Genomic DNA, 22,444 nt, shown 5'->3' with positions numbered 1-22,444 from the left:
AAAATGTTACATACGCTATCTAATCAACATAAGAACATACACATCTCTCATCCCCATGTATTAAAATGATTATGCCCGGCCACTTATACTGACTTTTTTTTCCCAAAAAATGATGCAAAAGTATACAAAGACAACATTTCTAAAATAATTACTTTGCATGAAGGAAAAAAATTAATTTGAAGAGGAAAGAGAAGTATATCCAAGAATACTCCAAAATATAAATACAAGGACAAAGAAAATCAAACTGTAAGAAGTTCAAAATGCCCTGCACGAACACTTCCCAAATATATCTGGATGATGAAATGTCACTTGACACCAGGAAAACATGACAATATTGCTTGTTTTGTTAAGATAATTCACACTTTGAACAGTGTCTGATTGCATTCTTAATGAATAAAAATAAAACTTTAAACCCCAAAGTGCAGAACTTTATTGAATGATTGTAAATATATGAACAAAAATATCTACTGTATTTTCAGGATAATTATACTGTACAGTTATAATTGCACAACCTTTATAAACAAACTAGGTGCGTACGGATGAACTATGGCTATTTATGTTACACTTCAAGCATACTAAAGCAAGTAACTCTTTTTAAAAGATACATTGCTCTTCCAGTCACAGGGTGTTCCTAAATATACTGTTGGGACACAGACAATACTGAACCTTCCCCTTTACTGTACCTTTCAAGTGCCTGCCTGCAGAGTAACATGCATTATGTGAAATGCACCTGACTGCACTTAGCCATTGTAATAAAATACATTTTTTCTTCACTGCTTTCTTTAACCGTGGAATCAGAAAAGAGACCTGCATAAACAAAAGGAAAAGATATGATGAGCCACTCTTCTTAGAAAGAGAAATTGCAGTGATTAGTTCACACAGCAGCTTCAAGAACTGGTTTCAAAACTTCAGGTTTACTGTAAGTAGCACTTCATTAAAAAAAACTAAGAATGACAGGAAAGCTTTACTAAAGCATTACCCTGTATCAAACCTCACCGCAAAAAGGCAAATTATTTCTATACCAGTCTGTATGTTTAATTCTTCCCCCTTCTCATGCTTTTTCACTTGTTCTACATTTGATTGCAGCAAGGCATGTCTTCTCTCTTTAGCACCTGCTTGCTTCTCTGACTAGAGACCAGCATTCAAAACCAGGTAAATTTCTCTTCAAACCCATTCTCAGATACACTGGCAAAGATTTTAGAAATAAGTTCTAAGTCAGCATAATGAATGCTTAATCATATTGTATTTGGAACTATTCCAACATTTTAACGTTAAAAACAACTCAGCAAAGGTGAGAGGGCAGAAAGTCACCACTTTCTGAAATTTTTTTAGTCTCTAAATACCACCTCACCCTTTTGTTAAAAGGCAAAACATCATTTCTCTTTTGCTGAAAAGTGTAAGTACGAAAACATTTAGACCCACCAAAACCCAGTATAAAAAATGAATTTATTTGAAGAATGTACTTTCACTATTTCATTTCACTACAAATATTCCTCACCTGTATTGTTTGATAGCTTATGTTCAGCTGGAGGATTAGTACTAACTTGCCATGTTGTTCTAACCTTCTGCAGTCCATGCCCACTACTTATGTCCACCTTCCATACTTCTGGTTGATCACTGAGAGAATAATCAAAAAATGTCAAAACTCAGTCATGTATTCTGTCACATCTGAATTTTAATGCTACAAACATTGAAGTTTCTCTTACTTGCGATAGAATTTCTTGACAAGAGCTGGTCTGATCGGCAGTTGAAATACATGTTTCTCATTCAGAGGGTTTTCCTTATAATACTTTATGCAAATTCTAGAACAGATATCAACTAGTTACTTTCGTTGGAGAAAAATCTGTGCAACATTGCATAAACCTTGTGCAAAATTAGCTATACTCTCTGATTTCAGGATTTCCTTTGGTTTACAGATTTTAGTCACAGAGCAAAATTTAGCAGGAAGATATAATTGCTGCTTCTCCAGTCTCATTATCATCAACATTAAGCAGGGCTGCTTATTTTTTTTTATAAGAGAGTTTCTTTACAACTGTCAAAAAGAATCTATTTGGTTTTGTCATTTAAAGAGCAAGAAGTAAAAAAGCAATAATTACTGTGTCAAAGGGAAGAGGTTCTCATGTTTAAACTCAAGTAAGACTGTACAGCTGAGCATTACTTCCAGCATATGGTGAAGCTTTTGAACACGATGAACTTGTTCTTGTAGATCTACTGATGTGGAAATGAAGTAATCCTGCAACAGCAAACAGCTTCTGCTCTTAACTGGACACTCAATTTCTACAGACACACAACACATCCTCAGTATACTGAAATAATTTTCCTGTTTCTTTTGAGAAGCTCGAATTTTAAGAATGGCCCAGCAAACTCAGAACAAAGTTCCATGCTATCAAAGTACAGGCAAAGGTTCACTGCCTTGCCTGACAATGACCCATACCAGATACCCAGGAAACAATATACAAATAAGGCAACAACATAATGACATTTCTGCAGTATATTGTTTCATCCTTACGATTTGCAATTCAGTTTCTCAGCTTATAGGAATGATATGACTTGCATCCCACCATCAGCTAGGTGTGCTCTACTTTATACTACTTTCAGAGTTAAAAAAAAATAAAAATAAAGCATCTCACCAAGTAGGTTAATGTTGCAAGTTCCTGGCCTGTAAAATGAACAGGGGCAGGGGGAAAATATTAAAATTTACTATATAGCATCTGATGAAATATAAGCAACTTTCAGGTAATCAAACAGGGAATTCTACCAAAGAAAAGCACAATGTCACTAGGACTGTGATACGATTTATTGACATGATTACTCACTCAAAACAAGAAAACACCTGTAAAGTGGCATGGCTGTATAGGCATTATTTTATTTACCACCAAGGCTGCACAATGAAGAAACCCACCACATACTTGGAGACAACCACCCTCCTTGGGACATAGATTTACAAATAGTGAAAATAAAAAAGCAAATGAAACCAAGAATGAAAACAGGATGAAAAGCAAAAAATAAATGAAGACATGAAGAGACAAGTGATGCAGGTAACAACAATGATAAACCACAAACCCCTTGCACAGATTAAAAAAAATAATAATATGAAAGCTGTAATACTGAAAACAAAGCCATGTTTTCAAGAGAAAAAACATGTAATTTACAAAAAGCTTTCCACCCTAGCTTTTGTTTCCAATATTATATATATAAGACTAATTAAAAATATCATTCTAAATACTACAGACTGTACAGACACAGCTATTACAAATAAATACCCTCGCCTCATTTCCTTTTAACCCATGTAGACCATAAAGGAAAAGACAGAAAGAACAAGAGAGTGCTATTTTTTCACCTACAGCAAACAGATAAGGAAACAAAACAATCCACAGTTATATAAATCTGATATTTATTTTATCTGAAGGTCAACTTAAAGGTTTTTTCAAATTGAAAAAGAAATACTGTTATGCAAGCTATAGTTATTTTGAAACAAAGTAATTCAACAAAAGTAGTTTTTTTTTCATTTCAAAACTATATACAACTTAGAAGTATAATTATTAAGGAGGCTGGAAACAGCATTTCAGCAGATGGGAGCAGAAGTGAGATCAAGGTTACCAAAACCTTCATTGTTTCCTGCATGAAATAACATGATTAGAGATTTGAAAGAAAAGGTAACAGCTATCAGGCTTACCGACGAAAAAATTGACATAATCCTTCTTCACCTTATCCAAACCAATCTCCAGGAGCATTTGAACTGGAGTGATGCCATCGAGGGAAATGACCTCCATCTTTCCATGATAAGACTGCTGAATCAATTTACTTAGCAAACTGCTACTCCCTTGATGAATCTAAAAATTAGAAAAGTTTTCTTGTGGTGTTAACTGTGTACAAAACATCATAAACATTGTTTAGAAGTACAACACCACGGAAACCGAGGCAAACTCTGATATGTGAGTTATTTACAAAACAATAAACACAGAAACGAGGAGCAGTTAAGTGACAAGCTATATTCTACTTCAAACAACTCAAAATTTTAACATATATTGTGAAATACAAATACATACCCACGGCTGCATCTCACCATGTTCCAGGGATTTTATGATCAGTGTGAAACAATCTATCAACTCTTGATAGGAACTGACACCTTAAGAAAAAAGATGCAGTATTTTATTTATCAGTCCAGGCTCTCTGTCTAGCTGTTAAGTCAGTAACAATAGGCCAACACATACTTGCAAGAACAAACCCCCTCATTTAAAGAGCGATAGCTGAAATGAGAGATTGCACTGCTTTTTGTTAAGTTTTTCATATCATGATTGTAAAAAGGGTTACTCTAAAGAAACAATGATCAAGAGACCACTGAACTGCACTTGACTGTTGAAGAACAGCACAGGGCAGAAGCAGATTGTCATGTAACACATTTTGGCTACATTCTTTCTATATACATTGAAGCTCGGCACATTTCATAAATTTAACTGAACATCTATCTAGAATATGAACTATTAGTGTCCATTTATCCAACTAACTGCTTCCTAAGCAAGAAAAAAACCTTCAACATTGTGCAGCTAACACTGCCTTTATGCAGGACACACTGCTGCAATCACAGTACATTTTCGCTATCTACAACTAAAAGAAAACCAAAAAACAATTGTAGCTATCTACAGCTAAACACAACAGTGGTCACACTAGTAGAAATGCAAGGGATTTAAAAGTTGCATAACTCCACCCCTCAAACAGAAAGAAGTTGTTCCAAATTCTGGAACAGCTTAACAAAAGTTAATTAGCAATCTGAAAATAAATTCATAAAAATATATTTTACTGAAGGATTGTGAGAGGTATTACAAAAATGATAAAGGTTCTGTCCAGCTTTATCAACTTAAAAATCGTCCTTCAGATCTAGAAACACAAACATTTGATAAAGTTTTCAGTCTTAGAGCAGATGAGTACTACCGACTCTTTATTACCTTTTACAATAAAATGAAATATAGTATCCCCTGCTAGATGCTGGTCTACCTTTATATGTTGTAAGGAAGTATATCATCTTACAATTCTAAAACTAGCTCTTTTAGAAAAAGCCTGTTGATAATTTTCTGAAGAGCTGACCAGTCCTTAAAACTCAGAGAAATTTATATACATTTCACAGAGAAAGCAGTACAGTATAGTAGATACACAGAACAGAAGAATTGAAGTAAAACATATGAGGCAAAACCCCACAATACACTTACTTCTCATTTTGCACCATAATTGTTCAGCAAAATCCAGGTCTTCTCGCTCACTGAAGACTGATTTTATTGAACTGTCCACCGCAGCTGTGTCACATTTGATTTTCTGAAAGTATTCGTCTTAAGTAAAAAAGGATGCCTAAGATTCAAAGACCTTATGAATTCAAATTTTCTCCAGAGATCAAAACCGGGTACATCACTAATTTTTCTCCTTTTCCAGGGAAACTACCACACAGAAACCACTAGCGCACAGTAATTTGGAAGCATATTTTTATTTAAACATGAGACTAATCCTCTTCAGAATGATCACACTGGATCACTGCTAGCTTTGGACCAGGAAGTGAAGCCTGCTATCAGAAAGACTTTCAATCATAGCCAAGTAAAGCTTGACCAGACTGCCTAGCAAAACCCAACTGCTTAGCTCAGGATGGTCCTTTTTGCCTTACAATAGCACGACACACAGTGCCCTGGGACGCCAAAATTCTCAGAACACAAGACTATCTTCCTGTTACCCTGATCCTAAATCCTTCTGGTTTAGCTGATACAGAAATCACTATATTTTTAGCTTATCAACAAAACGCAACTTCCCTCTCAATAGCAAAAAGACTCAAAACCTTTCCTCGTAGACTGAAAGGGAAAAAGAATCTTAATATAGCTGAAGACATTTTTCTAATTTGTATTTGTCCATTGCTTTAGAATATCATATGGCTTTAGACAAATAGAGCACATATCCAATTGATACTATTAAATTGGCCCCAAATCATTAAATTAGGCAAGAAAAGCAAATTAGCGATAGAACGGAATAGTGTAAAGATCAGAACTCCTGAAAGAAACTAGGACATCAGGAGACTGATAGCTTTAGGTGATGACAGACAATGGTGTGTGATTGCAGCTGACATAAACAGTTCAATTTGCAAGCTTTTGGTAGCAAAAAAGCAGGGTAATGAAGCAAATCAAAACAGCTCCACGCCACTAAGTTATATAAAGAATAATAGGCACTGGTAGATCATTCAGATAAAAAAAAAAGGGGGGGGGGAGGTTTTCTGAAGGTAAAAATTACGTGGACTTTCTATTAGAGAATAGCTACGGAATTCCTAATTTTGCCGTAAGGCCTTCTTCCCTTATTTTGACACAGCAGAAACAGAAAGCAAGAGATCTTTCTTTCTTTACATCTTTGTCTATTTGTATATATACCTAAATAATATACAAGACAGTCAAAATATGAAACAATTACAGTTATAAGGGAAACAAGATAACACAGCAATCAGTAGGAAATTGCATATACCTCCGTTTCATTCTTGTTCCCAGATATACAATATCCATCCAGCTTCTTCTTTAGATCTAGCAGACAACAAAAATAAATTTCATCATTATGAAAAAAAAATACCATCAAACCCATTGTATAAATCCCCAGACACATCATAATTAACAAATACACTGACTGGATGGCTAATAGACAAATTTATCCACTTCAGAATTGGTTTTACTGGGTAAGAATAGAGTCTGAAAAGATAATTTCTTCAATATTTTTTATTATAAGCTATAGATTTTCCCCATATACCTTTACTAAATTCTAAGTATTAACTTGTTACATTCCAGTGTGGAAGCAAAAAGGGGTAGTAAGTGGTCTAGTAAGTGTCTCTGGTTTTCTTCCATATGTATTTGTCAGAGTTTTAGCCTGTTGTATCTTTTGCCGAAATTTCATCCACATACTAAAAAAATTTACAGTTGTATTTGAAAATCTCTTGGTGCATTCCTACATATGATTCTCTTTTTAGACTTGTGTTCTAGTATCTTAATCTTCTGACAATACACATATTGTTCACAACAGTATTCAGAAGGAATCAGTAATTCACTTCATTTTAAGATGTCATCAAAGTATTGTTTTCCACCAGCAAAGGGACACTTAGCACATTTAGAAGCTCATATGTGTGCCAGATAAACTTGAAAGATGCATCCAGAAATCTCTCAATTGCTTTTTAAAGATAATTGTGTCATTTTATAAAGAATTACTACTTTTATAAAAGATATTAGGACAAAGAAAAATGACAGAGATGTACTTACCTATTTAACTACTTTGTGTAGGTAGTTATAGCATAGAAATTAACATGTCTAATTCTAATACTTTAAAAATTGTATGTGGAACTTCTTTTTTTTTATTTCTATGAAATGTGACATCCCCCCAAGTATCAAGCAGCAATTACCAGTCAGAAATTCCTGTACCAGTTTGACAGCTGAATCGGACTGTAAGGGCTGAGGCCACTCAGTCACACCTGTCTTCAAACCCTCGGCCAAAGCCTAAAGGCAGCGTGAAAATCAAAATAACACAAATCAGTTCTTGTTTGAGGTTCCACATGTGTCATACATCAAGATGTAGTTAACTTCTCCAAGGATCATACAACTCTCTCTGTACAGCTAACCATCAATTTAGAAACTTCTTGAATTTCCTGGCTTTGGTGTTCATGAGTTGTCCTCTTGGTCTTCAAGATTCCTAAAATTGAACTCAAAGTTTATTCTAAAATAAAAGCCTAAAGTTATCTTTGAAACATCTGATAAAGTTTTAAATAAAGTAAATTAACACCAAAAAAATATATCACGATTCCATGTAAATCTGAAATTGGAATTTCTCACTTATACTTACAAGAAGAAACTGCAGTTCCTTATATAGCTGATATACAGGACTTCGGGGGTCCCCGGACTCCACTGCAATATTCTGAAAGTTCCAGAAGTTTGTGTCAGTTTCAAACTTTCAAAAGCAAGAGTCCTAAAATCTTCATTAGTAAAACTCTCATTAGCATAATTTATGAATTAGCTTAAGAATACATTGTGTTGCTTAAATAAAGAATAATAAACACAAATATCAGGAGTCAAACTTACTTTCTATCCTTTACACTACTCATGATGTAAGCCATGGAAAGAGTTTGGGTTTGTTTGCTTTTTCCTTCTTGACTTACCAGTGTGGCAGCTGAAATTAGCGGGGGTGTCTGCAGAATCTTATCTATAGGATTCCAGGTAATATCAACATATATATTCCTTTCATATCGTACAATTGTGTCCCCTACTGCAGCAGCTCTACTAAGTTCATACTGAACAAAACCTTTTGTCATCACCTAAAATGAACAGATTAAATAAATTTAAAAAAAACCAGCAAAAAATGCCCAAGCCAGCACAACATCATTTTGTACGCATGCAAAATAATTTTAAAAGCATTTCAAGCACACACACAAAAAGGGCTAGTATCCGACAAACGCATTACAACATAGGGAGTTCAAAAGATACTTCAAACTATTATACTATAGAATCATATGAAAGTGAGCTTCTAAATAGATCTATAAAGCTTCCCAAAACCAGTATCATACACCCAAACCCAGAGTTTTGAAACTTAGATTGGAGTCATGACAGACTGTAAAAACCTACATTAGATGTGTGATGGGTCATTTTATGTGCCATTTTGAGCTCTTCCAGGTTTGCAAAATTGGTTTTATTAGCTGTAGGACCTAGGAAAGGAAAAGTAAGAATCAAAAGAACATTTGACAGAATTCAAGTTTGGTGCTTAAAATTAATTCTCAAATACTCCTTTCAGGCAAGTACAACTTGTGTTGCTTTTTAGAAGGCAGGCATTCTTCTTGCGTTTGTCCTATTGTTAGTAAGAGCTGGTGTTAACATATAAATGTTCTATAAGAGTCTGCTTGTGTAAGAAGTTGAATGGCAGCAGTTTAAGTCTGCTAAGTTACTGCACCTGAGTGAAGGTATCCTGCAGTTACTATTGCATTATGTTAAAAAGTTATCTCCACCACACACCATGGGTTAAAAACATCTTTTCTTTTCTCTATCTTTCTTTCCTACCTCCCTGTTTTTTTTAAAAAAGGACGATAGAGTAGTACCAAGCCAACATCACACAAAGAACAAACATAGCAGCACTACATCAACATTCCTACATTTTTAATCCTTCCTTATGTAATTGTATGTGTAACATTATAAACTTACTATCACATGTAACCATATACAGATTGATCCCTGTGATTTTGTTTCCAGCTTTCAGAGGTTCAGCTCCAAGCCAACAAGTATGTTCAGGATCAGAACCATCACACCTTATCCAGAGGGGAGGGAGCACAACCAGTTCACCTATCTGCAAGTGCGTCATATTTGGATTTTGTGCCATTGTATATAATGAAATCAACTGCCTAGAAATATGAACAGAAAAAAAATATATAAAGATGCCAGAAAGTATAGCTAAATCTATTCCTTACGTAAGACTCCTATCTACTATGCTTCATTAGCGGACATCAAATCATTTCACAAAAAGAATGCAGTATTATAATCCTCTGAAGTCACAAAGGAGGAAAAAAAATATCATAACTGAGAATATATTTAATATAATATTTTAATTTACACTGAAGATTCTGAAGTTATAATTTAATCTTACATTTTAAGCATGTTAAAAGGATAAGGTACTTAAGCAAACTAGTCACCATGTTTTGGTACCATGCCTTGATATTTTATTAAGAGCCAAAGATCCCAATCAGCTTTATTTATTTATTTTTTTAACAGAAGCTTTACAAAAACAAGCACTGAAGTCTTAGTAAGCTTTCTTTGCTCGCCTACACCCAGACAGTCCCATTAACCTAATGGGACAGCTCACAAGCACTTTTCCAGTACCTTGACTTTAGCTACTTTGTTAGGAATACTTTTAGCCAGGGGAGACCATTTTGAGGATGAAAAGTATCTACTCCCTAAAATAATTAGTAATTTAATTTGGGGGGTCTAGAAATAATACAGATTCTCAATATTAGCAAGAGAAACAAAAGTTGCAGAAGAAAACTACATCAAAAGGGGAGGAAGACCTTTGACACTTACTTTGCTCTGCTGACAGAAAGAGCCACTGGCCCAGAACTCTCCTTTGGTGAAAGCTCAGAAGCATAAATAGCATCATCAGTTTTTGATTTTTCCATTGGGTCACCTTCTTCATTGTGTCTCTAAGCAAAATGCATAGGTAAGTCAAAAAGTGCAAGGTATGTGAAAATATTTGATGGGAATTCAAAAGTCTAGATTACATGAAAAAAATCAACAACATACACACTTACTGCTTTCTGCAAAATATATATCATACTTTTTCCATTCCAAAATCCTCTGATGGGACTTTTGTGACTACCACCAATCAAACAGATCTCTACATCAGTCTGGAAAAAAAACCCAAAAGCAAAAACTTTTTAATACACTACATACAAATGCTCCATTTCAGCATTTTTTTTACACCAGAAATTGCAAAATTAATAACTAATTCCACAAACCATTTCCCAACCCTACTGTAACCACTCGTAACTCATAAGGCTTTCCTACTTCAGGAGAACACAGTTGCTGCATGCCAGAGGTGGAATCAAATCAACTGAAAATGCAACAGCTTTCAACTAACCAACACAAAAAAATTAATCTTTAACAGTTTGATTCTTTGAGAAACTGAGGTTTGGTTTGACGCACAAAACTTCAGATAATCCGAGACGTAAGGGATCATTGCTGTCAAGTAGCGACTGCAGTCAACAGATATCCTTGAGATGGAGATTGCTCGTTTAAAGTAACATTAAGTATCAATTGATCATTTCTCTGAATGTCTCATGAGAGCTCTAAGCACTGTTTGGAGACATTAAATAAATCAAGCCTGTTCGCGAGAACGAAGGGATATCAGTCTTAGGTTTTTCCATGCACACAGAGAAGTATTGCTTGATCCCTCACATCTAGTCTGTTTTTCACATTACTGTATATTTAAACAATCACTTGATTTTATTTCCAAGCTATTATCAAACCTACACAAATCCCAAGATTAACACAACTAAATAGCATTAGAGATTTTCCCGCCATTCCCATGTTCCAAAAGCCACTTGAAGCAACCGCTGTTCTCATACAGTTATCTTACCCCTCATAAAAGTACTTAGATAAAAAGCGTGCCACCAGAGCTGCAAGTGAAGCACAAAGCTCCCCCCCCCTCCCCCCCCGAGTGCAGGCCACAGCCGCGCAGGGGCTGCAGCAGCTCGTTCCGCTCCCACCAGCAGCCGCCCGCCGCAGCCCCACACTCGCTGGTGTACCTGATCATCACAACAGTTACAAACAAGATAACTGTTAACAGGTGCCAAAAATATCAGGTGGAAGGCGGGAATGAGCAGGGAGGTGCAGGCTGGTGCCGGCCCCGGGAGGGCGGCACTCTGGCACCGGGTCTCCTTCCCCCTCCTGAGGCAGAGGCAGACCCAAGGAGGTGTTGCTGAGGTAAATATTCTTTTTTATGCGATATCCCCACACATAATTCAGCTGTCGGTCAATGGCTGCGCATTTTAAACACACACACACAGGTTACGTGACTGTATTTTCACAGATATACTTACCTCGAAGAGATACGGATGTTCAGGGGTGCTTCTCCCCGCTTCTTCATATATTCTAAAAGAAAATAAAACGTTAACGTACGTAATATCTTTTCCTCTGCATTCCTCATTAAGCACTAAGCTTAATTGCGTAAACTACACCACCGCAGATCCAGAATCTGTGCCTCGGCAGCTTCCCCACACGCCGGGGCGCCGCTGCCCCAAGCCAGCCCCCTCAGCGTCACGGCAGCCGCCACCCCGCGGCGGGCCCGGACCCACCGGCGCAGCTGCCCGTACAGCGCGGCAGCCGCCCGCCACCGCGCCGCCGCCATCGCCGCCCGCCGCAACTGAACTGCGCGCCTCGCCCGCCCCCCGCCCCTACATCCGGGGCGGGTGCCCGACGGAGACAAAATAATTATTCTTTACTCTCCTAGGAGAAATTTTTATTTGTATTTATTCTCTCCGCACGCCTCCTCGTGGAGGAAAAAGAAAAAAATTACCTCAAAAATGTTATAATTTCTGTGAGACTGAGTGACTCGTCACGTTGAATCCCTCCGCCAGAAAGGAGTTCCCCGGTTTGGGAGGCGACTGAGAGCGACAGAGGGGCCGGGAGGGAGAGAGTTGGGCACCGCGCGGCGCGGCGCAGCCGGAAAGGCTCGGCCTAAGGCCGGGGTCCGGAGCCGACCGGCCAGCGCGGCAGAAGGCGGCGGGCAGGGTGCGGAAGGACATCGCTCATCTGAGGCGAGAGGAACGAGTCCTTCCTTTTCCGGTCGGGGCTGCGGCGGGGACGGGCGGCAGCACGAGAGGCTCTGCCGCCGCCACCATGGTGAGGCGCGGGCCGCGGGAGCGCGGCGGGCCGGGGGGGGGCTGGGGCCGGGGCCGGGCCGGGTAGCGGGTCGGGGCTGGTGGGAGGCAGGCCGTGCCGGCGGGCAGAGCCGTGCCGCGGGCAGCCCGAGGGCTGGGGGCGTGGGGCGGCCGCCATTTTGGAGCCGTCAGCGCTGGGCCTGCCGCGTGGAGCGGTGTGGGGAGGCCGGGCCGGCCGGCGGGCTGGAGAGGGGCCGGGGCGGGCCGCGGCGGGGGTCGCGGCCGAGAGCTCGGCTCGGGACGTTAGAAGTCACGCTGTCCTCGGGCAGCGTGGGACGTGGGGCCCGCGTCACCTCCTGGCAGGGCTTTCTTATTTTGCTCACGTGTTTCTCTAAAGCAAACCCAAACGGATGCTTTGCACCCATGTAGAGTGAAAAAGAGTGATTTCTGTAAAACCCCTTTTGTTTATTTTAACCTTTTTTTGTTGTTCCGAAACAGGCTTTTTAGAGGCCTTGGTCTGGAACCAGGTCGCAAATGAACAACGTATCTTACCAGTACAACTGAGGTTTTGATATGGTTCCTTCACCCTGATCAAGTTTTTTTCTTGCGTTGGGGTCTCCACACTAACTGCAGCAGTCGGTGCCTTGCTAGTAACCAGTATTGGATACACAGATAGTACTTTGCTGTTAGGTGGTTAGTTCTGAGTCATGTAATATTTTTAATACCTCTAAAATGAATTGTGGATGGGAAGGGGAAGGAAGATGCTTTGCCTGTGCTATTGCCACGAGTTATTAATTAATAACAAATACAGTATAATGCTAAAAGATTATTTTTTTAAAGGGTGTTGGTCGTACCAGCAGGCGATTATTGGACATCTCTTCAGCTTTTGGAAGGGAAGCTGGTACTGCTAGCAGTTAAATTTTTCATCTCAAATTTTGAGGCATCAGGGATTGTTCAGAGTGCCCAGGCTTTACAATCTTACAAACTTCAGTCTGATGCTAAGTTTGGTTGCTTGTAGTCTATATTGGAGAAGTCGCTGCACCGTTTCAAATGTTAAACACAATCTAAATAACAAGCTTTTGGTGAACTGGATAAACACAGGTGGATTTTATATAGGCTCTTTTAAATGGTAGAAGGGAAGTAATTTAGAAGGTGTTTCTAAAGAGCCCAGAGTTTCACTTCTAGGTTAGTTTTGCTCAAATGACTTGGAAATCGATTGAATTTCAAACCTCAGGTACAGTTTTCTGAATGTGGATTGTGCTGTGGAGTACGATTTTAAGTGAAAATTATTGCTATGATGATGTAATTTGCGTCTTATCCAGTGTTCAGTGACAGTTGCCTGCTGTCAGCATGCTGGCACTGTTGAACTGAAGACCCCTTCATTCTGAGCAATATTTGATGAAACTGAGTGCTAACAATTGACCTTACTTGTGCTTCAGAGCTGGGTTTTTTTCTTTTTCAGGCTTGCGCTCGACCGTTGATATCAGTCTACTCTGAGAAGGGGGAAGCATCAGGCAAAAATGTCACCTTGCCTGCTGTGTTCAAGGCTCCCATTCGCCCCGATGTTGTGAACTTCGTTCACACCAATTTGCGCAAGAACAACCGGCAGCCCTATGCTGTCAGTGAACTTGCAGGTATGGCTAGACCACAAAATGGAGAGAAAAGCTTGTGTTAACCTTTGACTTTAATGTAGGTGAGCTAAAATTGAAACTAATTTAGAACTGAAATAAGAGAAGCTCTGTTCAGTGGGGTTCTGTATAGAAGGAGAGGCAACTCTTCTGGTTATTCAATCTCATTTAAAATTGTATGAAATTTTTGTAATATTCTGGGGAACAGCATGGTGATGTAAGTTCTTGATGCATCTGGGCTTTTATCTGAAATGTTGTTACCAGGAGTGCTGTGGTGCCTAGCTCCTTGAGTGGAATCTACATTCTTTGCAAGAAAAACAGAAAATGTCTGAAAGGATTGATCAGGCGCAAAACTGTGATGAAAAATAGTGCTTTATAATCCCTGCTCCGGGTTGACCACATGGCACTTCGCTGAGGCATTTGCCAAGAAGAAACCTGTGCAAATGGGCGTAAATAAAAAGAGTTGCTTCAAAAGCTTGCAGGTGCAGAGAGCTTCTGCTTCCCAATAAATTTGTGCTAGGAACATGCATTATCAAGTTTGTTTCTGATGGTGTTTCACGTAAACGTTTTAGCTTACTAGGAACAGCAGTGCCACTTTGGACCTCCAAATTGAGAATCAAGCTTAGAAGTTCATGTGTTAATGTACTTGATTCTACCAAAACACATCTTTAATGTGGTAAGAGTTAGTTTACCCCTGATCAGGATTAGTTTTGCTGAACTGATGAGATTCCACTTCATTGGTCCGTGTTTTTGAAACACATGATAACAGTGGAAGTTCTGATTGGTGTTCTTGAACTCAGTGTATCTGTGACTTTGGGAAAATTGCAGCGATGTCGCTATGTGAGTTAAAATGTTTCTGTTCCAGGTCATCAGACCAGTGCCGAATCTTGGGGTACTGGGAGAGCTGTTGCTCGTATTCCTCGAGTACGAGGTGGTGGAACTCACCGCTCTGGCCAGGGTGCCTTTGGAAATGTATCCTTTCATAGCTGCTGCTTGCATTGGGTGCACTGAACTCATCAAGCAGAAAAATTATTTTTTAAGTATGTAAATGTGAAATGGAATCTTCTACTTGAGGTAATGGCTACCTGCAGGGATCTAGACCACCAGGCTTGAGAAATTTGTAATGTGATTAGAACCTTCTGAATGCAAATTCAGACTTGCTTTAATGAACAGCAGCTGTCACTGATTTCACACACACACTGCAAGAGCCGTGGATGCCTTGAATCTCATGTGATGCATATTGTCTTGCCATGATGTCGTAATTTGCGTCCTACTCTGTGCTCAGTGACAGTTGCCTGCTGTCAGCATACTGGTACAGATGGTTGACGAACAGTTAATGCTGAGCAAGGACTAAAGAGTCTCACTAGAAAAATAAGCTTCAGAAAGGTTATTCTTAACTGTAGATACATAGATGTGTCGTGGAGGCCGCATGTTTGCCCCAACCAAGACTTGGCGACGCTGGCACCGTAGAGTGAACACGACTCAAAAGCGTTACGCCATCTGTTCTGCTCTGGCAGCCTCTGCTCTTCCGGCACTGGTCATGTCTAAAGGTGAGAATTCTGTCTCTGGAAATGTTTGCTGGTGGTTCTGCGTTGCCTGGGCAGTACCAGTCACTATGTGATTACTCAAAACATTTCTCGTGGATAACTAAATTCTTTTTAGAGGCAGTCTGTTCCTGGGTGGCAGGGTATTACTGTTACATACAGCTCGGGAAGGTAGCGGTTACGCGGTGTGGGAAGTTAGGTGATGCTGGGGCGCTTTTGTGTCTGTTGCTGATGTGAATCTTGTCTGTGCAGTTTATGGAAAGGAATTGAATTTTGAATTGCACGGCAGTTCGGCTTGATTTCTGTTCATGGAAGCCAAAGGTTTGCTTAATATATACTTGGGTACGTAAAGTGCTGTCAGAGGCAGACCCATGAGTCCACTAAAATGTCACTGCTGCGGTGCTACTAGGCCTGAATATTAGATCATTAATTTAATTTCCACCGTTTATTGTTTTGTATCATTTCTGACTATGTAAGACAGTAACCCTGAGAAATGCATACAGCTGAGATCGGTGGGTAACTTAGTGTCTTGTAAAATCCTTGCTAGGCCACCGCATTGAGGAGATTCCAGAACTCCCTCTGGTCGTTGAGGACAAAGTCGAGAGTTACAAGAAAACCAAGGAAGCTGTTCTCCTTCTTAAGAAGCTTAAAGCTTGGAATGACATCAAAAAGGTGAGTTGATGGGGATGTTCTTAAAAGCAAAACCTGGGTGATTCGACTCTGCCTTGTCACAGTAGGAACTCAAAATAGTGTGTGTTTTGATGCTGCCAGTAATGCCTTGGTAACAAAACTAGTAGAAACTGTAAAAAAAAGAAGAGTTTAAGCAAAGTAAATTTCTTACTACACTGCTTTACTCTGTCTGTAATGGTCTTCATTTTGGTGTTAGTGTAACATTAATAGCACGCTTTTTTTTTTCTTTAACTGTAAAGAATGATGAACTTCTCACTGGTCCGTGTTTCAGATACGCAGTGATGATTGTGAAGTTCTGACTAAAGCAGTTTTACTGTGTCTTACTGGTGAGATTTGGGCTATTTTGAATATTCACCGTGTCATTTTTATACAGGTTTATGCCTCCCAGCGTATGCGGGCCGGAAAGGGTAAAATGAGGAATCGCCGTCGGATCCAGCGCCGGGGGCCCTGCATCATCTACAACGAGGACAACGGTATCATTAGAGCCTTCCGGAATATCCCAGGTAATTTTAACCTGGGACACACTTGCTTTGGGGTTGGGAGACTGCCTAGAATGATGAGATTCCACTTCACTGGTCCGTGTTTCTGAAACACATGATTTTGTGGAAGTTCTGACTTGCTGAAGTAGCTAATATGTTCTAAGAATGTGTTCTGGTGATATGGAGGGTGTTTATGACAAATGTTACAGCCGTTGCTGACCCAAAACTGCATTTGGAGCAGTTAAAAATGAGGCTGTCAAGTTTGTTGCTGGTAAAAGGCTGATGATTATTTTTAAAACGTAATAATTTTTCATATATAGGTGTAACTAATGTCGAAGCCCCTGTCTGTTTAAGTGTACTTCTTAGCTTTCTCATGTGTTTATTGCTTGGTTTTGCATTCCTTTATTTTAATCCCAAACTAAAGGGATTGGTTTGCCTGTTTTCCTACAGGAATCACTCTTCTCAATGTGAACAAGCTGAACCTGCTGAGACTTGCTCCCGGGGGCCACGTTGGACGTTTCTGCATTTGGACGGAAAGTGCCTTCCGCAAGCTGGATGATCTGTACGGCACCTGGCGCAAAGCCGCTACGCTGAAGAGCGACTATAAGTAAGCTCGGACAGCATGGGCGCGGCGGGGCTGTCACGGGCTCTTCCGTTGGGAGGCAGAATATTAGTGAGATGAATACGAGTACTTCTTCCTGAATGCCAGTTTTCATTGAACAAGCCATATTTTTATCACCCAACTTAACGCTTTGGACGTTGTTTCGCAGCCTGCCGATGCACAAGATGACCAATACAGACATTGGGAGAATCATGAGAAGCCAAGAAATCCAGAAGGCACTGCGTGCTCCAAAGTAAGAATTCTTACTTGAGGAATGTGAAGTGCTGTGCCCCTTTAGTAACTGCCACGCCTGAGGCTTTGTAGTGAGTTTGGCGATCTCTGCGCTGGGACGTCGGGTAGAGCTGGGGTTTCTTTAATTTCTGGGTTTAAATAGTAAGAGATTACGGTGCTCCAGACTTCAGGGAAAATGTAGCAGAACATGAATTGTGAAATAAGATGGTGACACCTGTTTTCTTCTCAGGAAAAAGATTCGCCGTAGAGTCCTGAAGAAGAACCCACTGAAGAACCTGAGAATCATGATCAAGTTGAACCCATACGCCAAAACAATGCGACGCAACACCATCCTGCGCCATGCGCAGAATGTGAGTGAGCGTGGAAGCCGCTGGCAGCCGAAATAGGGTTTGGTGCTTCAGATTATGTGCTGATGATATTTTTGTCTTCTTTTATTTTTTAGCATAAACTTAAGGAGGAGAAGAAAGCCAAGGCCAAGCTTGCAGCCAAGGCCCCAGCCGAGCCCAGGGCCAAGACCGCAGCCAAGGCAGCCAAGCCTGCCAAGGCAGCCAAGCCGGCGGCCAAGGCCAAGGCTGAAGCGTGAACCCTGCGCGGTGCGCGCCCGTTGGGGCTGGGAGCGCGGTGCCGCGGGTTTGCAGCCAATAAATGCTGTCGGAGCAGGGAACTGCCGTCTTGTGCGTTCTTCCCGGCGCGGCCCTGCGTTTTCGAGCCGGTTTTCAAGTGGAAACCGAAGAGCAGGGCGGGGCCGGGCTGCCCGGGGCGCCGCTGGGGCCGGAGCGGGGCCGTGACGCCAAGCGGCCACGCGGGGGCAGCCGCTGCCCGGACACGTGCAAATGGCGGCGGCGTGACGGCGGGCGGGGGCGGGCGGTCCGCCCTGCCGCAGGGGGCGCTGCCGCCGCCCGGTGCGGTGCCCGCGGCGTGGCGGGGCGCGGCGCAGGATGCTGAGCCGCCTGCAGGAGCTGCGCAAGGAGGAGGAGACGCTGCTGCGGGTGAAGGCGGCGCTGCGCGACCAGCTCACCCGCCTCAAGGTCCGCGGGCACCGGCCGGGGCGGGGGCCCAACGCGGGGCGGGGGCGGCCGGGCCCGGCGCGGCGGGAGGCGGGGAGGGGGGGGCGCGGGCTGCGGCGGGGCCGCGCCTGCCTGTTGGCCGGGGCCTAAGGCGCGGTGCGGGTACAGCCTCCGCGAGCACCGGCGGCGCGGGGGTCCGCCACCCCTCCAGGCGCTTAGAAACCGCGCGGCTGCGGCGCTTAGCGGCATGGCTTAGTGGCGGGCTTGGCAGAGCCGGGTTAACGGGTGGGCTCCGTGGTCCCAAAGGTCTGTTCCAGCCTCGGTGACTGCGCCCAGCACCGGCGCTGTGAGCCAGCGGCTGCCGCGCTCGGGGGGGCCGTGCCTGCTGCTGAACCCCCGTGGCTTTTCACCTCGGCAAAATACACGCGAAGCTACACACAGCTGGGGTGTCCCGTTAAACGCGGCTGGTGCGGGGTCGTCACCGTCCTGCCGTGTATTGAAGCTGGAAAGTGGTGAAACGCGATTTAAAAGCTTTCTGTTATTAAAAAAAATAGATTTTTTAAATATGTAGTACTTGAAATACAACGTCCAAGAAATAAAAGCAAAGGCTTCTGCGTTCCCTTGTTTGCAGGTGGAAGAGCTGGCGCTGCAGTCCATGATGAGGTCCGGGGAGGAGAGCGTAGCAGCCTCTTCGTCTGCTGCGGAGGAGACACAAACGGTAAGAGCAGCCCTTGCCGGGGGAAGGCGAGGCACTGGCCTGCCCTGCGCCGGGGAGAGCCAGCGCTGTGAGCAGCTGCAGGTGCTGCTGTGGGTGGTTTGCATTTAGAGTTCTTCACACTGACTGTCTTTATGCTGCTTGTGAACTGAAAAGCTCAGCTGCAAAACCTGTCTGGTTTGGTGCTGGTTTATGTTTCAAGGCTTTTGCCTTTTCCCATTCCTGAAAGCAGCCTGTTGTTTCCAGGGAGGTGGAGAAAAGCCTCCTTTCTGCTGGCGTAGCTTCAGTTTGCCGCTCATTAAGTGTTGTGCCGATACTCTTCAAGTGTTTAAACCAACCAATGGTGGAGGCACAGCTTCCATCTGAACTTACAAAATGTATGGCCAGCCTGAACTAGGCGAAGCTCTTCTGTGAACCGGTGCTTGTCAGTGTGATGGGCTCTTGCAGTCAGGCAGCAGTTCTAGCAATGAGGTTCTAAACGACCCTGTGACTGTGCAGTTTTAATAGCAATTGGAGAAGCATTCAGTATCGCTGCTCGTTTTGATAATTTGCAAGATAAACTTTTTTATTGCAACAGACTCTTGGGCAGATGGACAATGAGGCTGCTATCAATCAAACTGAATTACACCTAAGTCTTAAACATCATGAAGAGGAGGAGGAGGAAGAGGAGGAGGAATCAGATTCTTGAGAGAAGGAAAAAGGAGAGAAGGTTTTTAATACAGACTCAGGAATTTCTTCATCAACTGTAAAATCACAAACAGATTTTTGTTTTGTCCGGTGTACGAACAGTGTGATATGCCAGGCTCTTGGAGCCGAGGGAGGTTACTCTTGAACACATGAATGTCACAAGCTTGGCACATCTTGGCTTACATGTTAAAAGAAGGAAAATTTGCTGCACAAATACGTAGCATATAATCTGTTCCACATTTACAATCTAATGTAGCTTACCAAGTCTTTTATATGTGGATGGGAGAAGCTGTTAATCAAGTCTGACTAATTTAACATGTACGCTAAAAGCAATAATTTGTCTGTTCTTATTTGCTGATGCTGACAAATAAAACCAGGCCGTGGAGGCTGGTTTCTTGAATCAATGATTATATTATAACCTCATTTGCCTGAACTGGGAATTTTAAGATACACGGTGAGAAAAGATGTGTCTAGGATTGACTCCAGGCATTCAGCTGCTCTGTTCTCTGTTACGTGGAAGACTGGACTCGTGATGGAGAGGTAGGTGTTCCTACACGGGAGAAGCAGGTCCTGCACCGTCAAGCCAACTGTGATTGCAGTAATGAGGTGGCCTCTCTTCCTACCTACTGGTGCTCTTTACTCTCAGCCTGACTGTAGTAGTGAAGGGTTTTCTACTTTTGCTCTTTCCCTGTAGCAGCCACCTAGCCTTTTACTTGTCCACAAATCGTACAGTTAAGTTCTGTGTTACTTGTAATACAGAACTAATATTTTTAAATCAGTGTTATTTTCTTTTTTCCTCAAAGTAATTTCAGAAATCTACCTTCTGCTTTCAAAGTATCATCAAGGAGGACTAGCGGTAGTTTAGGAACTTAGCTATAAAATGGAAAGTGATGTGAAGTCTCCTCTGTGATTTCTTCAGTGGTTAGGTGATGAGCCAGTGCTCCTCTTACCGACAGAGAATACCTTCTTTCATCGCGCAGAGTACAGACACCATGTGGTGCAGGGGGTTATTTTATCAGTTCTTAAAGACTTTTTTTTTTTTAAAAAAAAAAGCACAGAAACCTAAACTGTTAAGCCAATAAAAAGCGAACAATAAAAGTAATATTCTAACTCAGCCACTTTGTCAGCTGCCTTACCAGTATCTAAAGGTGCTGTTGCTGTCTCTGGCATCACTCAGAGAAAATAAAAGCAAACTTCAGAAGAGTGTTAGTATTCCAAGAACAGGAAAGGAATGTTGAAAAGCATCAGGCACGGTGGGTGTGATCAGACTTGGATTCAACTTGCAGTGAGCACCTGCCATTGTCTGAGGAGAGATTGTTTATTTGGCTCGGATTCGGTTTGCAGCGATAGAAACTGAATGTAGCTTGATCCTGTACTAAAGACTAATTGTTCTTTGACAATCCTGCGCGTCTTAAAGGAGCTTAGAGCATGAGTGCAAAAGATGTAGCAAAGCTTTCACAAGACTGACAGGTAGTAAAAAAACCCTCCAAAAGTCCAAGGTGAAAATGTTACAGCTTCAAGCATGAAATAATTCTTTGACAGCATGTGTGCGAAGAGCTGGTTTGAAGGAGCTCAGCAGCCAGGCTCTCCATCCTTCACACGTTTCAGCTCCAAAGGCTAAATTTGACTGTTGAAAAACATTACTTGTCCCTAGCAGGGTCCAGAGTAGTTTTCATGGATATACCTCCTGCTGCCTTCTGTGAATGAGTCTTTTGGATTAAAACAGACCAGTTCTATTGCACATTGGAATAAAGTACTTTTCCTGGTGTCCTACTACGTATAACTGCGTAACAGCGCTTGCAGCGTTCCAGTTAACTGCCATCTGTGTAACAGACCAGTAAAATGGGAGTTAAATCTCTGAAAGCATATTTTTCACATACTGCATATTTCTTTGACAGAGTAGTAAAAAGTACTGGTGTAGTTCTTCTGTGTGTTAGTGTAATTCACATATAAAACCCAGGACAGGTTTTAAATCAAGCACTGTACAGCTGTGTCACTACCACCACCAGTCACATTCAAGTGAGGAGGAGCTGAAGCAAACCTTGGATGTGTCAATGAGTCATTTCCTCTGTTGATGGGTTGAGGGCTACTCTATCCCTCTCTGCTACTCGATACAGTAAGGCCCAGTGGAAGTTCACATCTAGACTGATGGCGATTCCTTTTAGGAAAGAACTTCAGCCATTTCCTTGTCTGAAACATCCTTTCAAGGAGCTGAACTTTTTATAGAGCGGCTCAGCAAGGCTGTTACGGGAGCAGGGGATTGTGCTGAGGACACAGCTGCGCCTGCCTCTCCCCAGTCCGTTGCTCATAGCTGTTGCTGTACTGCTGCTGACAGTCTTCTGAAAAAAAATAAGCTGAAGAAATGAGCACAGTACAAACACCCGTGGTTAATGAGATGCAGGCAAGCAGGCCGTTCCCTGGCTGGGCAGATCACACCATTCCCATGTTCTATGCCACAGTGCTGGCTTGCCCCAGGGAAACGC

General features: G+C 41.9%; 3 protein-coding genes and 5 non-coding genes across 11 annotated transcripts; 7 read left to right on the top strand and 1 right to left on the bottom strand.

Moving 5' to 3' along the window:
• Positions 1–406: 406 nt before the first annotated feature.
• On the bottom strand, positions 407–12,197 carry ZWILCH (zwilch kinetochore protein). 3 transcript variants are annotated; one of them, XM_056347711.1, is made up of 18 exons: positions 12,055–12,197; positions 11,579–11,630; positions 10,289–10,384; positions 10,062–10,180; positions 9,192–9,388; positions 8,622–8,701; positions 8,159–8,314; positions 7,846–7,917; positions 7,409–7,502; positions 6,490–6,545; positions 5,208–5,310; positions 4,050–4,129; positions 3,677–3,833; positions 2,631–2,659; positions 2,097–2,233; positions 1,707–1,802; positions 1,499–1,617; positions 407–807 (listed from the first exon to the last, which is right to left on the bottom strand). In XM_056347711.1, the coding sequence occupies exons 3-18, from the start codon at positions 10,310–10,312 to the stop codon at positions 716–718; spliced, it is 1,611 nt and encodes a 536-aa protein (XP_056203686.1). In that variant the 5' UTR covers positions 10,313–10,384; positions 11,579–11,630; positions 12,055–12,197; the 3' UTR covers positions 407–715. The 3 variants fall into 3 exon arrangements, with proteins under 3 accessions (XP_056203686.1, XP_056203684.1, XP_056203685.1); XM_056347709.1 differs by lacking the exon at positions 12,055–12,197 and adding an exon at positions 11,834–12,003; XM_056347710.1 differs by lacking the exons at positions 11,579–11,630; positions 12,055–12,197 and having other exon boundaries at positions 10,281–10,390.
• RPL4 (ribosomal protein L4) lies at positions 12,147–18,216 on the top strand. Its single transcript, XM_056347714.1, has 10 exons — positions 12,147–12,380; positions 13,821–13,992; positions 14,852–14,958; positions 15,398–15,536; positions 16,078–16,202; positions 16,594–16,723; positions 17,150–17,306; positions 17,470–17,553; positions 17,782–17,902; positions 17,995–18,216. Exons 1-10 carry the CDS (start codon positions 12,378–12,380, stop codon positions 18,133–18,135), a joined length of 1,179 nt encoding a protein of 392 aa, XP_056203689.1. The 5' UTR covers positions 12,147–12,377; the 3' UTR covers positions 18,136–18,216.
• LOC130153314 (small nucleolar RNA SNORD16) lies at positions 13,649–13,749 on the top strand. The gene has a single exon (XR_008823319.1). It is a non-coding gene; the product is annotated as a small nucleolar RNA SNORD16 (small nucleolar RNA).
• Positions 14,700–14,771, top strand: LOC130153327 (small nucleolar RNA SNORD18). The gene has a single exon (XR_008823331.1). It is a non-coding gene; the product is annotated as a small nucleolar RNA SNORD18 (small nucleolar RNA).
• On the top strand, positions 15,233–15,332 carry LOC130153329 (small nucleolar RNA SNORD16). The gene has a single exon (XR_008823333.1). It is a non-coding gene; the product is annotated as a small nucleolar RNA SNORD16 (small nucleolar RNA).
• LOC130153328 (small nucleolar RNA SNORD18) lies at positions 16,456–16,523 on the top strand. The gene has a single exon (XR_008823332.1). It is a non-coding gene; the product is annotated as a small nucleolar RNA SNORD18 (small nucleolar RNA).
• LOC130153325 (small nucleolar RNA SNORD18) lies at positions 16,769–16,839 on the top strand. The gene has a single exon (XR_008823329.1). It is a non-coding gene; the product is annotated as a small nucleolar RNA SNORD18 (small nucleolar RNA).
• Positions 18,217–18,317: 101 nt separating the features above from the next.
• On the top strand, positions 18,318–20,368 carry SNAPC5 (small nuclear RNA activating complex polypeptide 5). Of its 2 annotated transcripts, none has more exons than XM_056347715.1 (3): positions 18,318–18,580; positions 19,191–19,277; positions 19,521–19,845. In XM_056347715.1, exons 1-3 carry the CDS (start codon positions 18,491–18,493, stop codon positions 19,638–19,640), a joined length of 297 nt encoding a protein of 98 aa, XP_056203690.1. In that variant the 5' UTR covers positions 18,318–18,490; the 3' UTR covers positions 19,641–19,845. The 2 variants fall into 2 exon arrangements, with proteins under 2 accessions (XP_056203690.1, XP_056203691.1); XM_056347716.1 differs by lacking the exon at positions 19,521–19,845 and adding an exon at positions 19,852–20,368 and having other exon boundaries at positions 18,397–18,580.
• Positions 20,369–22,444: the final 2,076 nt, after the last annotated feature.

Source organism: Falco biarmicus, chromosome 7 (assembly GCF_023638135.1).
Source record: "Falco biarmicus isolate bFalBia1 chromosome 7, bFalBia1.pri, whole genome shotgun sequence".
In the NCBI taxonomy this organism is placed as follows: domain Eukaryota; kingdom Metazoa; phylum Chordata; class Aves; order Falconiformes; family Falconidae; genus Falco; species Falco biarmicus.
The sequence above is the reverse complement of the archived record's forward strand: the minus strand, read 5'-3'. Positions and strand labels throughout refer to the sequence as shown.

What these genes read in the sequence shown, in the direction of transcription:
- RPL4 (XM_056347714.1), top strand. An exon ending in GCCAGGGTGCCTTTGGAAAT is followed by an intron (nt 14,959 to 15,397) that starts GTATCCTTTCAT and finishes GTAGATACATAG; the next exon opens with ATGTGTCGTGGAGGCCGCAT. An exon ending in AGCCTTCCGGAATATCCCAG is followed by an intron (nt 16,724 to 17,149) that starts GTAATTTTAACC and finishes GTTTTCCTACAG; the next exon opens with GAATCACTCTTCTCAATGTG.
- SNAPC5 (XM_056347715.1), top strand. Translation starts at nt 18,491, where the DNA reads ATGCTGAGCCGCCTGCAGGAGCTGCGCAAGGAGGAGGAGACGCTGCTG. An exon ending in ACCAGCTCACCCGCCTCAAG is followed by an intron (nt 18,581 to 19,190) that starts GTCCGCGGGCAC and finishes CCTTGTTTGCAG; the next exon opens with GTGGAAGAGCTGGCGCTGCA. An exon ending in CTGCGGAGGAGACACAAACG is followed by an intron (nt 19,278 to 19,520) that starts GTAAGAGCAGCC and finishes TGTTGTTTCCAG; the next exon opens with GGAGGTGGAGAAAAGCCTCC.
- ZWILCH (XM_056347709.1), bottom strand. Translation starts at nt 11,886, where the DNA reads ATGGCGGCGGCGCGGTGGCGGGCGGCTGCCGCGCTGTACGGGCAGCTG. An exon ending in AACATCCGTATCTCTTCGAG is followed by an intron (nt 10,385 to 11,578) that starts GTAAGTATATCT and finishes TTTTTTTTCCAG; the next exon opens with ACTGATGTAGAGATCTGTTT. An exon ending in AGGAACTGCAGTTTCTTCTT is followed by an intron (nt 7,503 to 7,845) that starts GTAAGTATAAGT and finishes CGCTGCCTTTAG; the next exon opens with GCTTTGGCCGAGGGTTTGAA.